At 37.3% G+C, this 18,419-nt stretch overlaps 1 protein-coding gene across 2 annotated transcripts in view; it reads left to right on the forward strand.

Annotated features, from left to right (window-relative positions):
* The window catches only part of LOC100741349 (prolyl 4-hydroxylase subunit alpha-1), a 225,029-nt gene that overhangs the window by 161,427 nt on the left and 45,183 nt on the right, over positions 1-18,419 (forward strand). For both annotated transcript variants that reach the window (XM_012387903.3, XM_012387902.3), the window contains one exon: positions 6,600-6,819. In XM_012387903.3, coding sequence (XP_012243326.1) covers positions 6,629-6,819 — 191 coding nt within the window. In that variant the 5' untranslated portion in view covers positions 6,600-6,628. The remainder of the gene's footprint in view (positions 1-6,599; positions 6,820-18,419) is intronic.

An 18,419-nucleotide genomic window follows, 5' to 3' on the forward strand; every position in this document is an offset into this window, starting at 1 on the left:
CCCCCCCCGTCCCCAAAAAAAGGACATCCAAAAGAAAGGACAGATTTTTTATAAATTCCTAGACATTTAATCTACATCAAGTCTACTGATAAAGTTGTTTTATCAGTACGTCAAGTCTACTGATAAAGCAACATCTTCCATCTACCTCAAAGTACATCACAAAGATTCGCAACTGTGTGCAGACTCGCCAGCCTCCGGCAAAACTCTACCTTTCTTTCGAAACTAACAAGAAGTCGCCGAGATGGCACGACTATAAAAGACAACACAAGTCGAAAGGATCGAGCTTCCGGTAATCAGATTTCGACAACAGTTCGGGAAGAAGATTAGATTCGGTTTTGAGTCGACCGCGACAGAGTCACCGATGGTCACAGGAATAAATGGAAGTGCTGGTCAAAGCGCGGTCTGCCACGCTGAATTACGCTGGAACAATTAGATTTCCGGTCGTTGGCGCGCGTTCGTTCGCGAATCTCGTTTTTCTCTTTTCTGCCGTTCCATCAGCCAAGGCGAAAACGCGTTTCTCGCGAACGAGTCGGCCCTTTGTTCCGCACAATCGTTTTCCTCGTTTTTCCCCGGATAAAAAAAGAAAAAGATCCGAGGGAAGGAGAAAAAGAGAAAAGAGGGGCGAGAAGGGCCATTGAAACCGAAGAAGAGCCGTTTCCAAAAGTTTGTAAAACGTTAAGGGGGTCCCTCGCGCCGCCACTTTCTCCGCCAACCGCCTTTCTTCTTTCGCGTCGCACAATGGAGGGGAGAATCCCGATTTTTCTTTCATTTTATTTTCGTGTCTTTCTTGTTTTTCGTGTCCTACGGGCTTTCTTTTTTACCAATTTTTTCTCCATTTACGTTAAGAACAAAAACTAAGATTTGCAAGCAGACAATTGCGTTCCGATAATTCGATTCGAACGATACAGCTTCCGATTGTTTCTTACTTTTTGAATGTAAAAGATGTTTAAGCTTCCAAATTTGCGAAATGCTGCTTCATTTACAGTGGTTTATTTTGTGATATTTTTAATTTTCCACTTTAATGTACAAATATAATTTCTTTCTATATAAGTAGAAATTACATTTTTAAATATGAAGGACGATTGATTGAAATAAAACGTGTCACACGTAGAAAATTCATTGTCCAATTTTGAACAATGAAACGAGCCAGCCCGTATCAACGGTACTCTACGTAATTCCAAGCACAATAAAGGGTGCTCCATCCACCTTTACAATATTAAATATTAATATCGAAAATCAGCCGTAATTGATACCATTGTTTATCATCGGATTTTATTGTACAATAATATTCTCAACGAAATCACCGACACTACTTTCCAACTAATCATTTTGAAATCATCGACGAAAGGAGAAAAGTACGAGCGAGAACAACCCCTTCCCTTCGAACTTTAAAGATCAGTCGAATATCACAGGTAAAACACTTGAGAATTTCTTCCAACTCCCAACTAAAAGTCGACATACAAAATGTTTCAAAATGAAAGTCCTCGAAAGATCGTTAAAACTCTTTAAAACGTCCAAACAACCTTTCACTGCCCTTTCGCGCTGCTACCAGTTCGCTTAAAACCCTTTGACTGCCGATTTCATTTGAACAAATTATCTATATAGTGGGTATTTACTTTAATACTTATTCAAAAACACTTGACTTATCTTATTTATTCTATTTATCTAATTTAATTATTTAATCGTTGCATAATAAATATGGAGAACAATTACGGAAACGTTTTAGTTCTAAACGACTAAAGAAACAAAATATTATTTAAAGATGATCAATTGAAATTCAGTAAAATTCAATTTTAAATATTCTTGGACATCTTTCGAAATTCAATCTTCTCGTGGAAGCTCGTTAAAGGATGAGATCTGTATTTTCATTTGTTGGAACGATGTTAGTTTTCCCATCTATGTTACTATGATTCTTTGTAAATAATAAGAAATACTCTATCACTTCCATAAAAAAACATCAACTCTCAGTGCATACCTAAATGTATTACATGTAAATGAGTATACCTTAAACGATATAGTAAATATAATAAACGAAAAAATAAATAAATATACATATAGCAATATTTCAATTTTAAAGCCTACAGTAATACTACAGAAACAAAAAAACGCGCACATATTTCTAATAATTACAAAAACATCTGAAACATCTCTCCGAATATTGTACTTTACTCTAACGATATACTTTTTATTTACACAAATACTGTAAGCAGCTAAAGTGAATCTCGCGCGAGGTTTCAGAAAGAAACTTGTCGAAAATGCTTAATATACAAACAACCAAAAAATGGACATACAAGAAGTATGAATATATAAAAAAAAAACAAATGCATTTCCATGAAGGATCGGTAGAGTTGACATTTTTATTTATAATTTGTCTGCCGCTGAGTTTTTGGAAGCCACTCGATTCGCGTGCTCGAGCAACCGCTTTTGAACTTTCGAGTGGCCGTGAACTAGGAACAAAAGGGGTGGCTGACGAACGACCGGGTAAAAAGGGCGGAAAGACGAAGAAGGAAGTTTGTGGAAGCGTGACTGAATAAATCGGCGATCGGGCAGGTGTAAGTCGCTCGGTTCCCTAACTTTAATCCTCAGTCCGGAGAAGTTGGAGTGTCGGGATGAAGCACACGAACGCGCTGGGGGAAACTCGATTAGAGAATTTTTCTTTAATTTGCGATCGGCCTGACGACCCTCTGGACCAGGGAAAAAAGGTGAAACGTCGGTCGATAGCTTAAGAAGCGACCGACAAGTTTTCCAGAATTTACGCTCCGCGAAAGATGAATATTTTCTAAATATCTGCATTATTGTACAGTTCTGTAATTATTTATTACTTCTATGTGTTTTCAAAAAGATATAAAGAGATATACAAATATGACAAAAATCATATTTTGTTAATTTTTGGAATGAAAATTTCGTCCGGAATTAGCTGCCTTTCATAGTGTCCTGAAAGAAAGGAACAATTTCTCAAAGGTGAAGCCACAACGAAAGAAACTGTCTATGTGCGTCTTATTTGCTAAAGTATGATAGAAACCAAATAATAATTCTATAAAGGAAGTGTCAATACGTTCGAATATTTAAAGGATGAAAGAGTAGAATTAATTAATAAAATCTTCAATTCCCCACCAACTTTATCAAAAACTTTGAAACGCTTCGGATAAAAAATATCGAATATTTATGAAACTACGCGTACTGTTACTTCTAATTAAAATAGCTTCCGGCGTCGCCCGCAAATTTCGGTGGGAGTCGTTTAGCAAGTTAATAAAGCATCGAATGATTCACAGCGAACGAGTTTGTGGTTAGGGTGGAGCTAACTATAAGTCTCGAGTAAGTCGTTTTTATCTCGGACGTTTTTGTTAAGGAACGCATGGAACGTGGCGAGAAGTTAGGAATCGCCGTCGAAGGAATTCCTGATGCGGTATTCCCAGTGAATTTTAAAGCTTACGGAATACCTTGCATATTAACGCGTTACCTACGAGCAAGAGTGAACCTGAAGAAACACTCGTGACGAACCTCCGCCACGTTGTATTCCTAGCTTCCACATACACTTACAACGTTCGATATTAAACACTATTCACGAGAATGAATAAAATCGCTTTTCTTATGTTTCTTTTTGTAAAAGGGTTCGATAGCTTCAAATATTTGAAGAACAAAAGGAATAATAAATACAGATAATTCTCACTTTACGAATTCCCATTTGCAGAAGAAGTTCAAAAATTCCACTCGCAAGAGTCTCGAAACGACATTGTGCCAAAACTTATCACGTTCTACGATCCTATTAGAATCACCGATGCTTCAGCACAAAGATCGTTCGATATAGCAAATAATTTCCCCATTTTGTAACATTTTTCTTGAAAAGAAAACCTATATTAATTATATTGCCAAAAAATGACTGAACTATTCGTTTTACAATTATTGAGAAGAAAAAAACGTCCAAACTGTACGCCTACTTTTATCGATATCCAATTTGCCAGACGATCCATCACATAGCGAAAAAACATGCAGAGTCCCCGAAGAAAACAAAACAGACCAATAAACGTCCATCGATTCCGTTAAAACTCTATCTCGGCTAACGCGATTACATTCGTGTTCGGACAAATGCAAGAGGTTTATAGCCGCGCCTAGAGCACAAATGGCAATATCAATTTCAATCACGGCGGATGCTTTATCAAAAGTCGTCGAGTGCGTTTCGCTCGCTCGTCCACGCGCACCTGTTTGTATCGCACGTTTGATTCGAGGCACGTCGACGAACAAGCATCACCATTCAACCAAGACGTTTGCATATTCAGTTCAATTAAACGGCACTCGCTTAATCGGCAAACAGCGGACGAGATGCGCCCGGCCAGAAATGGAAGACTTCTCCTCTCTCCTGGTAAAGTTCCATGGCGAAAGAGAGGATCTGCTGGCAGCCTCGCTCGAACAGCGACGAATAGGCGTGCGGAGGGGGTGGATTCTCGTTCGAAAACTTCGAATGCTAATGCAATCACGAGAGTTTCGTCTAACTTTTTTCGAGACATCGTGGAAACTGGATACTCTACTAACGAACGACTTGGAAACGAGCGGCAGAGGAAACGAAACCAGTTGGAAAGAAATGGAACAGAAGGAAAGTTTGAAACATCACGGGGCAACCGTGATGAATCGCGATTACGCAGTCAAACTCTCCACCGAGTTGATATCACCGTGTGATTTTTAGTTAAATCTCTGGGATTGCAGTTTTGGTTGCCTACGAGTGGACTGGATTTATGTAAATTTATAATTTCACGAATGTAATTTCAAAAATGTTACGAGTATCGTACTTTTAGCGTTTTATATATTTTTACGTACAATGCTTAAGAAATATCGAGTGGCATTACATTATGCTATCGGTCTGTTGCGAGAATCATTTTTATCAATTAATTAACGATTGAATAAGAGGAATTTGACAAGAGTAATTGGGAGCACCAAAATGTTTTTACGTGACAAAAAGACGCGAACCAATTTTCATTGTTAAATATCATTTAGTAATAACCCAATGCCAATTTTCAGCAAATACAATAACAAGATAATACGATGAATAAAACAAAATTGAAAAATATTCTCATCCATCTGCAAAAGGTATATGGCTACAAGTGGCTACAAAAAGTATTTGCACATCACTGTACCTATTTACGTGTAAGTTAATTACCCAAGTATGTTAAATTTCAATTTTAAATACAAGTATATTTACTTTATATATAGTAGTACTTTCATACAACTACAAAAATGAAATGCAGAATCTGATAGTAAAGAAACGCTTCAGTGGCACACGTGCAAATAATTTTTATAGCCGCTAATCTATGACTATCAGAAAACGTTATAGAGACTTAATCAAACTAAAAATTCGTGAATAAATCATTTCAAAGACATAAGATGTGCCGGCTTCGTCAAATACTAAATATTATACAGACCTGCGTTACCCAAATGAAGCGTTAGACAAACAGCGTGAGAAAGGTGCGCGCGTTAAGCACGCGGAAATACGAAGGTTCGAATCAATCTGCGAAGAAAATTCTTTTTTCTCGGCGCGCGTGATTAATTGATAGCCATCTATCTTCATTTGGTGCTCGTTAGTGTCGCTTTTTTTCATCCGAAAAAGTGAGCCGCTCTATCGACAGCGTTAGGGAATGAAAGTGGTGAACGCGGGGTAAGAATTGGAGAGCGGAGACAAAATAGGGCGAAAACGAAAACGGGACGAGAGAGAACGAGAGTCGATCGAGTATCCGCGACGATTAATCGGCCAAACGAATCGCCGATGCTGCTTCGATTACACGCTTCTCCCTTCGCGTCGCCATCCTTCTACTGTCCCACTCTACTGTGCGTGGTGGAAAAGCTGGCAGGCAGCGCAGGGGCGAGAGTAATCCGCTTCCGATTTGTAGACAAAGATTACCGATTTGTAGATATAGTGGCTCACGGAAGTATTCCAACACTACAAACTTTTTACGTATACGTTATAGACAACATTTGGAACTTTTCGTATTTATGGGAAATGGTGAAAAATCCATGAGATGCACATAATATGCAAGAATATAAAAACTATTAGAAACGAAGTACTTGTTATGATATAAGATTTAATGAGTGAAATAAACCTTTACGTAGCTCCCATTTCTATAGTTATGTTAATAAAAATATGTAGTTGGATAGAAATCCGCAATCTAGTGATTATATTGGTAACGTTTCAATCGAATGTGAAAACGTGCATACATTAAAGTTGAAAGATATTTGTTCTTAAGCATACACGTCGAAGATGTCACCAAAAGGTTTCAGGAATCAATCATTTACTATATTTAATAAGTCGCAATTAAGACGATTAAGACTTCTGTTCACCATATATATCAATTTTTCACTGAGTATACCGTTTGCAATAAGCGTCTTCTAACTACTAAATATCTTTCCAGGCTGGTTTCAAATTTTACTATCAAAATCATCATAATCTTGTTACAAAGCTAACGACATATCACAAAATTTCGTATAACGCGCATAACAATTTATAAAAAAAATTCGACGAAAGTAAGCAATATACTTTTCACAAGTCACTGTATATCCTTTTTATTTTTATTCATTTTATCTCTATGTTTGTCGTTGTTTTATGATTGCAGAATACCAAAAGGGAATAAGAAACGGAAGGATGTCGTCGAATATAATCGCTGTGGTCGTTCTAATTTCGATTACGGGCACGTGGTTGCAAAATGGCTGCGTCGCAGAGCTTTACACCGCGTTAGCGGATATGGAAGAGCTGCTTGAGACGGAGGCGGTACTCATCGACACGCTAAACGGCTACATTAAAGCACAGGAAGAACGTCTGGCCACTCTGAGAAAGTGAGTTTTACAACTGTGATTAGCCCACGGGTTTGGTTATGCTCGAGGATGTTTAACGAGCTCGTTACACGCCGGTTATGCCACACGAAACGACGACGATCGTCTCTTCGCGAAATATACACTTTTAGAACATCGTTAGACGACCATACGAGCAACTATATGGTATATCATGTCGGTGATTAACTTCCTTATTGGTCATGCGCCTCGAGCTTTGAACTCGATACTATTGTACTTCCGCCTACTGTCAATTATTGAGAATATTTTATTTATTTTACTTGAAGATTCTGTCTTGCAATGTAGACTTCGAAAATGACTTCGCGCACTGAAATTCGCGTGGCGTAAAGAAATTGGTATATTTCGAAATATTATGTTTCTTAGAATTGGTCCACGAGTTTCCAACAATTGTCAATACCGAAAGTTTCATTCAACTTCCTGTATTGTAGGTGTGTTTCGAAAGTTACAAACGAAATTTCCAGAAAGTTTACACAAGAATTATTTAATAAACACGCAATGTTGGCGAAGACTCTAGGAAACGATAGTCCAATATGTTTCTTCTTTTTCTTTCTTTTTCTTTGTTAGCCCATAACGTTTAATTTGTAGACATTTGTAGCCGCGAAATCGCTAACGACTGTCTATCCGACATTACTAATCGTGGATAATTCCGTTGCTTGATAAAAGAAAGTCGTTCATTAGCGAGGCAAACGCGCGTCACTATACTAACTGGACTGTAAAATCTTTGATCAGCGTGGTGCGTGATAACTAGACTGGTATAATCGGAAGATTTAATAGCAGGTTATTAAGCAGCATCGAGAGGGACGTTAAATGGTGAATGCGTATCCGTAAATTTTCGTTGAATCCGGGCCGGGCAATTATACAGTGGTAAGCTCGGTACGGGATTCGACCCAAGGATTATCGGTTATTCCCCTCTATTGGACGATACTCTTAGAAATAGCCCGATATAATTTTACGCCCTGCAATCGTCTACCGTGAAAAGAGCTCGTTCCGCTAACCTTCTATATTTTCTACGACTCGTTCGAAGCCTCGTAATCTTGTCTTTGAAAACTTATCCTGTATTCTTGTTGGTACTCTTATCTTCTTGCTCGCTACTTGCCGTATAGTGTATTTAGCCATGGGAAAAGCATTGAAAGCTATCTCCGATTAAAAGTGGAATTTTGCTGGAAGAACAGGGCTTGTTCGTTATTTCGAAATTGAAGGAAACTGAAATTTTCTCATGCTCTTTGTTCCATTCACAGTATTTAGTCGCCGTTTCGTAACAGTCTGTGTAATATAACTTTACTTAAATGGTAAAAAACACAGGCAATTTCAACGATATCTTCTACAACGAGTTCTTCGATTTATATCATCACGTTGTATCAATTACACAATGAAAGAAGTCAAAGCAGAACATAGCGAAAGAAAGAACATCGTCTTAACCCCCGTCGTTACCTAATTACCATCTCATTATCCTTTAATTACCATTTGGAAGGTACTTCGAAATCCTCCTTCTGTAATCACAATGCAATACAAAAGATCGAAATAGAAGGAAATCACGTGGTTTCAACAAGCCCTATCGATCAATTATCATATAACTAGTTATCAAACCCCATTGCCTGATCACCATATTCCATACCTTCCAACGAATCTTCTAATTATATCTTCCTCCGTTAATTACGTGCAACGAAAAGACATTAAAACGAAAGGAAGAAAAAGGACAATAAAAAAAGAGACGACGGAAAAAGGTTTGCTCGAAATTCGAATGGCCGCCGGATACGATAATCGAATGGTGGATACCGTATTCGCGGCACGTCCCGGTCGATTTTTTTCGGGGCTTCGCCCAGACAAAAGCCCGAGCAAGAATATAAAAAAGATTCCCCCTTTCGCGCCTTCTCCACCGAGCCTCCGGCACTCCCAATAATTCCCAAACCCTTCTTCTCTCGTCGCTCGTTTTTATCTTCCCCGGGGTGTGATTTGGCGCGTTGCCCGACTCGATACCGATGCCTTGGCCATTTCGAGGGCAACGGCGAAATAAGAGAACCCGTGGACCCGCACGAAAAACGTTACGAACGTGGCTGCTGGACCGCAACTTTCTTCCACCCTACCTTTTTCTTTCACCTTCCTCATGCCCTCTCTTACCTTCTTTCTATTTATTCCTTTCACTTTCGTTTGCTTCCTCTTTTCACTTTCTTCGTTCATTTCTCGAGGCAGTCCGGGGGGATTCGTCCTAGAAACGCGCGACGATTTCGTCCGCACGGCTGCAATATTTCCGAGGCTAGAGCTGTCCCTTTCATTTTTAATCCGGCCACCGTGTAATTACTTTTCGGCAAAATGGATGACGTTATTTTCATCCTCTTCTTCCAGCGTGCTGTTTCTTCTCTTCGCGGTCTATCGCCAGGTGGAAGAAAGAGAAGGAGGATATTGGTTGTTTTATAAATTTGAAGCCGTTGGGAACGATTAAACTTCTTTCAAGTTACGTTCAATTCTTCTCTACTGTTTCATCACGCTTCTTTGTGCAAGATAATGTATCTTCCGCAGTTAAAGAAAAGATATTGTGATCGTTGGATTTGATAACTTCGAGAACGCCAGTTCTTGGCTTTTTAGTTTAGCTTTTAGTCTTTTTGTATTTTAACAGCGCTCTATTTGTCATATTTGGATGGATTAGCGGGCAAGAGGATACTCGGATTTTTAAGTTACGGAAACGTGAGAAATAGTGGAAAGTTTTTGAATTCTTGTTTCGCTTCTATCTTTATTTCATGATATTTTGTTGTATTGCCTCGTATCTTGAAAAATATTTACGCGTAGGGAGCTATAGTAGGAAATATCAAAGGGTTTGCAATTTGAAAACGTTGAAAGCAATCGAAATTTTCGCATTTTTGTTTTGTTCCTGTTTCATTTCTTTGTGTTCTTCGATATGTTTTCGATTGGAAAATCGTGAAAGAAGATATGGGCGCTTTTAAAGTTAAAACTGTTGAAATTTGCAATTGTTTGAAACGGACGTATTTGTAATAGAAATAACCAAATTATAGGAAAAGAATTTTAAAACGAAGTCAGGATATCTGGCTGCAATTTTATCGAAATATTTCATCCTTAAAGAACATAAAATTGAAAGATGAAGATTTGCCTTTATTTAAAAAGATAGAAAATCAGTTTTCTATCTTTAAATCTAGAGTTGGAATACTTTTCGTAAAAATGTGAAATATATTCATCGTAAAATTAGATCAAATTTTCTATCTGAAAAATAGTATAACAGACCGTTGACGATAAAATGGTGGAAAAGTTTCGTTTCTAAAAAAGGAAGGAAAATCGCAAACGGTGGTTGGATTCGCGAAGCTTTTACGGTCTCGCAGTCGTATACGCGTGCGTTCGACAGTCATTCAAACTCTCTAATCGCAATCGAGTCACGTGCCAACCATTCGACTAACATTCGCCAAAATTTCCTTCGAATAACGATTGTTGCTGTCAGTTACATCCCACGAAGGCGAGGCCGAGGGAATCGAAATGCCCGCATTAATAACTAGTTATCACAATGGACTTTACGAAACTCCATTCTAATGGAGTGAACGTTCCTCCTAATTATCCTGAAAACGACGAATTATTGATTTCCTGGAGAAATTCATTGTCGTAACGTTTTAGTAGCTCCGGGATGTATTATTCGCGAATTAATTAACCTTCAAATAGAAAAATGATCAGAACAGAAAGATCATTATATTCGTTATGGGTATTATTTTTAATAACAGAGAATAATAGAAATTGCGATACGGGCATTTAAACAATCACATTTCATACTACGATTATTACAATGTAATCCAAACACGAAACACACTACGACCATTTAAATCGTCACATTGAATACCATGATTACTACAATTTAATCCAAACATGAAATATACTACGAGCGTTTAAACAATCTGATTCAATACTATTATTACTGCAATTTAATCCAAACATTGAAATACGCGGAAATTAATCTGAAATCCATTATGAACACGAAAGTTTGCCAGCTGTGTCTGACGTTAAAGGAACAAGCCAAGTTACACGAACCCCTTCTTTCATCACGTACGCTTTAATGTTTACATTTCTCGCGTGGCAGCTTCGCGTAACACGCAAATTTTCTGGACGTTCACGCTGACTCTCCGACAGATTCGGAGAACGCGCGTGCAGCCGCGTGTTTGGAGTAGCTTCAGGCAGATTCCGTGCGAGTGGGATGCCCGCCATGTGACTCCATTGCAACCGATCTTCCCTGCATAACCGCTAAGAACACCACGAAGAACGCGATGCCGCGTCGCTCCTTTCAGTAAATCAACACGAAAATTTACGTTTTTGCGTCCTTTCGTACGTTTCCTAAGTTGAAAGTTCGAATTAACTGAAGTTTTTCGCGCGTCTACTCTAGTTTCGATACATTTCTATTATTATTTAATTACTTGACAATTACTTATTGTTGCTGTAACTATAATATAATATAACTATAAACTAACGAATGAAAAATCTTCGAACGTAGAAAACGGTGGTTTTATTTACGTCGGTAGCTTTGTCACATTTCAGCCACACCGAAAAATTGAAACGCACGAACAACGTATTTCCAAAAAGCAGAACGATCGACCGCGATCCGATTCGGAATCATCCAGGGAATAATTTCGAAAAAAAAAAAGAATTGCCCGGAGAACTTGCGCGTTTTTGGCATGGAGCCAACCGAATAAAAAATATTTAGTCAAGCCTCGAGCAACTTTGCAAATACTATGCATATTTGCGAAACCGCGTGTAGCTATCAAACGTATTTCCATTTGACTGATCGAAAATATCTGAAACTCTACATAACATTTATAAGAGGAACAATTCGATAAAAAGCGTGACATTTCGAAAAGCCAGGAAATGGCAAACGGATTTCACATTTGATAGGAATTGCACGATGTTTTGTAAATTCGATCGAACATATTATTGCGGCTTGTAAACGAATCTGCACAGTTTGTAGTGTTTTTTCCCAGGGGACCTGGGAAGCGTTCCGGTAGAAATTTAATCAGGCGTAGATCTATTTACAAGGGAACTTCATTTGCACCCGAATCAATAGCCACACTTCATCCTCGGTTCCATCGAATTTCCTGTTTCTCTTTCATTTCTTTAATTATGTTAATAAAAAATATGGTAACGATTGAATTGAACGTGAACGAATTGGGAATGAATCGAATGATAAAATGCGTGACGTTTCGCAAAGCCAGAAAATGGCAAACGCATTTGATACGAATTGCACGATGTTTTGCAAATTCGATCGAACATGTTTTTACGCATTGTAAAGGTATCTGCAAAGTTTTTAGCGTTTTTCGCAGGAAAAAACCGGGTAAGCTTCTCAGTAAAAATTTAATCAGGCGTACATTTATTTACAACGGAACTTTATTTACAGCCGAATCAAAAATCACATTTCATTCTCGATTCTATCGAATTTTCTGTTTTTATTGTTGTCTGGTTGGCAAAAGTTATGGCAAGTCGTTCGACGTTTATTGGAAAGGAATAAAGAAAGAACTACGCTATTTCTGTTAGTACATTCGTGAAACCTGCTCGAACTTGTGTAATATCATGTTGAGATGAGCTTTTTTGCAATTATTTTCAAAAATGTATTCGTAGTAAACGTCGTATAAAAATCATAAAAACATTTTGCAGAAATATTTTATCTTCTGCTAATGCAATATTTACGAAGAAATATCTTACAAATGTCGTGGATATATGTCAACGATATATTTCATCAAACGGTTTTACTTTTCCTCGGAAAATATCCGCAAAAATATACTATTCAAAAATATTTAGAAGGATATATTAGATCCGATTATTTGCTACGCAATTATCATTCTATTCAAGAAATCACTTAAAGGAATATTCTTCGTAAAAAGATTCTACTCTTTTATCAATAAAAATAAAAAGACACTATTCAAAATATGTCGTAAATAAACGAACGAAGCTTAACAAAACAAGTTCCATCATCCTCTAAAAACAAAAAACGACCTATGTAGAACGAAAAACAACGCTTTATAGGAAAAGGTTTCATCATTCTCCAAAAATAGACACCAAAAGCATTGTTCAAAAAATCACGCGAAAAAAGAGGAAGCTTCACGGAAAAAGTTTCGTTTTCTAAGAACAAATACAAAATAGACCAGACAGAATCTTCGCGAAACAAAGCTACAATTTTCTAAACGCAAAAAATGAAACTCTACGGAGGAAAAAGCTCCGTCGTTCTCCAAAAGTAAACATAGGTACACCGTTAAAAAACGAAGAAACCTCCACAAAAGAAAAACTTGAAAAATAGCCTAAATGGGAAAGCAAAACTTCACGGACAAAGATCTCGTGATGCTGCAAAGAAAAAAAAAAGAAAGAAAAATAGAAAAAGGGCTATTCAAAAAATCGTGTAAAAAGAAGGCTTCGTAAGGAGACGTCCACAAAGAATGCTATTTAAATATTGCCTATTTCCGCGTCATCTGCTTGACTCAACGAGATATCCTTTCGACGATCTGTTATCGAGCGTTTAACCTCCTAAAACCTCGGGAAGAATTCCCGAGAAAAGATCCTTTCTCCTTTCCGCGACGATCTTCGAATTTCGTCAAGAATCCTCCGAATCCCTTTATCAAAGGATCTGTTCGGCGAATTCTCGTTGACAGTTCGATCGTAAGAAGATCGATAGACGAAGAAGGAGGCGGATCGTTTGATATCCAGAAGGAAATTTCACAGAACGATCAAAAGATAAGTTGGAGGTATATGGCGGTCGGTATTAGCGTGCAAAGTCGAACGCTTCCGATCGTTTCGCGAAGTCACGCGTGAAACTTTCCGACACGAAATTCCGATCGGAACTCGGACGGTTTGCTGGATATTAAACGGGAACGCGTCGTTGCCCGCAACTTTCCAAGGAATCTGTTCTACGTGGCTCGTACCGGAGTCCGCAACTCGAACGCCTTCCAAGCTTCTCGTTGTTTCCGGTCGACTCTAAACTATTCTTGGCGGATGGTATAAGTATGTTTACGTACGTTCGTATTACATTATGAGTAGACTATAGATTTTTATGCATTTATGAAAAGTTTAAATGTAAAATGATGTACATGGATGGTCGATAGATATAGATAGATAGATGATTGATATATACATAGTATGCATAAAATATCCAAAATATAGTAATTGTTATTAATATTTGGACGCCACTGTATTCAAGAAACTATGGCTCTTAGGTATAACATGTATTTGTTTCTGTTGCGAGATTGTATCTTCTTTTGGACTAATCGCATTTTAGTCAGTGTCAATGCACATTATGCTGCCTATTACGTCCGAGAGAGCATTGGTTTCTCTATGGCTAGTTTACCTGCGACAATCGTATATTTTTAATGTCAATAAATTCTACGAATCTGTGAATTCTTTTTTTTTCGCGTGCTAGTTTCAAAAGGAACGTACTTGTATTTTTATTATCCTACAACGACACTGTACGATCGTATCTTTACGTCTGTGCGGTAAAGGGTTTCTATCGGTAAATCTTGATGCAATAGAAAAATGAATATTATTAAGAATAAATTTTTCTTTTTATAAATTACCTCACAAAATTGATAAAAGATTCAGCTACTAGATTTTTCCAAAAATTACTGCCGGAGTACCTCCGTATGCAAACTCGAACCTCTTCGGAGCAACGGCGTTCTGACACCCAGAGCGATTGCGTATCGCGATTTTTATTCCATTTCCATCGCTTATATCAAAAACGTTCGAGCGTGACACGATGTAGTGTCCTCCAAAGAGCTTCGGAGGACCTTTCAGAAACAATCTGCACATTTTCATCTCGATATTGGAAAAAAGGGAGAAGAGAGAGAAAAACAATAATGAAACGTAACGCGAATCTCTTCCATCGAATGTCATAGTGAAAATTCACGGTAAAAGACGACAATTATAAACAATAGAAACCAACGTCCAACTATGTCTACGCAAGGTATCTTAATAATCATAGTACAGTCGACAAGATCGTCGTTCAATGTAGAGAAATATGTTGAAAATACAAGATAAAACCTTCCCATGGGACTCTTTGTTTTCAAAAAAATTGTATCCAATATACGTTTACTAAGTCAATTCTTAACAAAACATGTTCAAAGTCTATTTTCTTAAAAAAATTTTTTCTACATTTTTAACTTATTTTCGCACACACATACATTTCAACTAGCCAAATTCACACGCGCTAAACAAATTTTCAATTGAAATTTTATCGAAAACAACGCCATATGAAAAAATCTTACTCTTTATTTTCCACTTATATTTTCACATAGAATCGTTGCCTGACTGATTATACCATGATTACGTCCTATAAACATTTTCTAATACGCGTCAATTCGCTCGAATTGATATTGTTGAAGGCACGCGAGCTACGAAACGGGACGATTAATACTCGCTTCGAGCGAGTTTCGTTCGGGTTCGTGTGAAACGAGTCGTTTACCGTTCGGTCAGAGCTCTGAACATTTTCCCGAAACTCTGTTTCAACGATATCCTTATCAGAAGCGACAATCGAGCTGCCGACATTCCTCCGTTAAAAAGCTGCAATTAAACGCGACACGATTCCCACGGGAGCCTTAAATCGGGCGCTCTCGTCGAAATTTGCCTGGGACGTCTCTGTTCAGTCGAGATTTCCCTGGTACGATGACCTAATTCGCCTATGATTATCGATTATTATGGCTGGAAAGTGGGAGGGAACATTGGAGAGGCGATTGGATCTTTATCTTCGAAACGATGTCAGCAATGGAACGAAACAGTTTTCATCTGAATAATACGACGATCGGGGTAACGATACGGGAATTATTGGAATAGGATTTTTATCGCTTATAGCTCGTAGCGAATTAGTGATCGTTCAGTGATACTTCGCCCAGTTCGAATCTTGTTATTGAACTCTATCATTTTAGACGGAAATAGAGTTTTTATAGTTGGCAGGTATTTTAGACAGAATTTTTTGCGCCATCGTATCTTCTATAGCAGAGCTTCTTTTGTCTGATTTCCATTTATTCAAATGAAATTTCAGTTAACCATTAGCGCGGCAAAGACGAAATATTTTCGTTTCAAATTCGCCAACTCGTGTCCCACACGTTGGCAAGCGGTTGTCGCAGAAATAAAAACAACGTCGACTGAGATTATTTGTCGAGGTACAGTTTCAAATTGCACCTGGTTCCCTGGAGTCATCGATATAGTTGCGATATATATTTTTATAATTTAAATTAAATTTATTTTATTTTAATAATTTCAACCTATATCGTAGAATAGAAAGCGACAGCGAACCTAGTGATATTATTTCGACAAGTATCAAAAGAAAACGACTACTTGCAATAGATAGCGGAGATAACGATAGCGATTGCAATGAAATTGTTTTCCCATTACGGAAGCTGTGTAGAATGATGTCTGACGATGAGGAAGAAAGTGGCAATGAGGATTGTGAAATTAATCTTACATTTAAAGAATGGATATGGAGACATAGAAAATGAAAGCAAAATATGACAAAATATTCACAGATTTTTGGAATAAAAATAAAAATACAAATAGGATGAAATGTCACAGCTTTACAAATGTTAAATAAAATGCTAACAGAAGACTTTCGGAAAATCGTTTTGATTCCAAGATGAAACTTGCAAATTAAAAAAGTTTGAAGATAGTTAGAGGGATACGAATATAGATAAGATAAATTCTTCTTTTGCTTTATGAATTTTAACGTCCTAATTGAAAGAATCAAGTGTTTAATAAATTAGTGTTCACGTCTGTGTAAAATTCTTTGCGTAAGTTTCTTGCGAGCCTTCTCGTTTCGAGTGACGCTAGTCAAAGTTGCCAGCGCGAGTGATTAATACCTAATTAGACGAACTTTTAAAATACACATAATAATACCTACAATAAAATTACATATATATACCGAAATTCCAATCGTAAAGTAATTCATATAGAATAAGTAAGAAACGTGCGAATAAACAAATATAAATATGCAGATTATTCTTTCGAATGCGTAATGAAAAACCAATACGACTGAAAGTATAAATGACACGTAGCAAATGACAAATACACGTAACAACATATTGAAATTGTAACCAAAATTTAATAGGATTCGAATTATAGCATTACAAATACACGATAGACGATATAGTGAACCTTCAATCGAGAATCAATTACGCGTAACAGTATAAAAGAAACGTATACGACACATATTCTTCTGAAAGCGTAAGCAACGGTAAATACGAGTGAAATGGAAAAAGAAATTACAGACAGAGATAATGTCATTCTGAAATTCCAATCGAAAGGCAATTTATAACGGTACAAAAGAAGCAAACACGGAATCAGTTATCGTTCCACTAAACAAAGGCCGATCGATCATCGGGATCGTGTAATTACATTAAGGAATTACCGTTTGAATTAAAATAACGTGCAGCATTCATTTAATTCGGCCGATCGACGATGATCGATTCGAAACACGTCGCGAGATCGCGTGCACATTTATACCGAGCCGGCTCGACAAATTTTGCATCGACGAAATTTTCCGGATGTGTCCCGTGGCGGAAGTGGCAGCGGCGGCGGCGACCTGGCTCCCTCGAATTTAATTGAATTGTTACCCGATCGCAAAATTGCGGTCGCTCCGTTTCACTAGATCGCTTACAAACTATCCGACGGGACTTGATTTCATTCAATTTTCGATATGGACCGTTGAATCAACGAATTTTTCAAAAACACTCTCATCGCGTGTCGTCTCTCGCGGTTCCAAGAATTTACTAAATGCGGGAAAATCGTATGAACAAATTGAATAGTCCGCCGAGAAAATTTGCGATTATTTTACTAGATGTACGTGGGTATACTGAATTTTTTAATTATACATTCGTTTTTTATCGTTAATAAAGTCAATAATAATTTTTTTCTGACAGACTATGATTAGAAAATTTTCCTAGATAAGAGAATCTTAAATTGATTTCCTTTGACAAACTTTATACATACATATGGCTATTCTAGTAAAAAGTAAATTTCTTCCTACATTTACTTTTATTCTACCTGCTTTGTGATATTCGTGCAAATTATTATCAAGGTGAGTTTATAAATTATGGAAATTCAAATTTTCTTGAAAACGCGACTCGCTCCTAATTGGATTTTAAGATTATTCCATCTGTAATTGAGCAAAGTGGCGAATTTATACATTTCCAAGACAACGTATACGTTCGAGGTCCTGTAAGATAATGAAATAGTGTTTGTACCCCAAGCTGATTTTCTCCGTTCTTCGGCACGATGTTTCAGAAATAATTGTAGAACGAGATGGAATCATCATTACATATACTTATGCATTTTCTTCATATTATTTAATTAAGTATGCAAAGAATATTTAGGTACATATTAGAAAATGTAATCTTCCAATGTTGCATCTATATCTAACAATATAAACTGCAAAAAGATGCAGAAAAATTCACGATCTATTGATAATAAAAGCAATCAAATTCTACAAACGATAAAATAATCTGATCTTCGATCTTCACGAAACGACGCTTTCAAATTCGAACGAAAGCCTGACCTAAGAAAATCAACAATAGAAATATTGGATTGGCAACTAAGTGATTGCGTATTTCGTCATTAGGTGGTTTGACGAA

Source organism: Bombus impatiens, unplaced genomic scaffold (assembly GCF_000188095.3).
Source record: "Bombus impatiens unplaced genomic scaffold, BIMP_2.2 scf_0491, whole genome shotgun sequence".
Taxonomy (NCBI): Eukaryota; Metazoa; Arthropoda; class Insecta; order Hymenoptera; family Apidae; genus Bombus; species Bombus impatiens.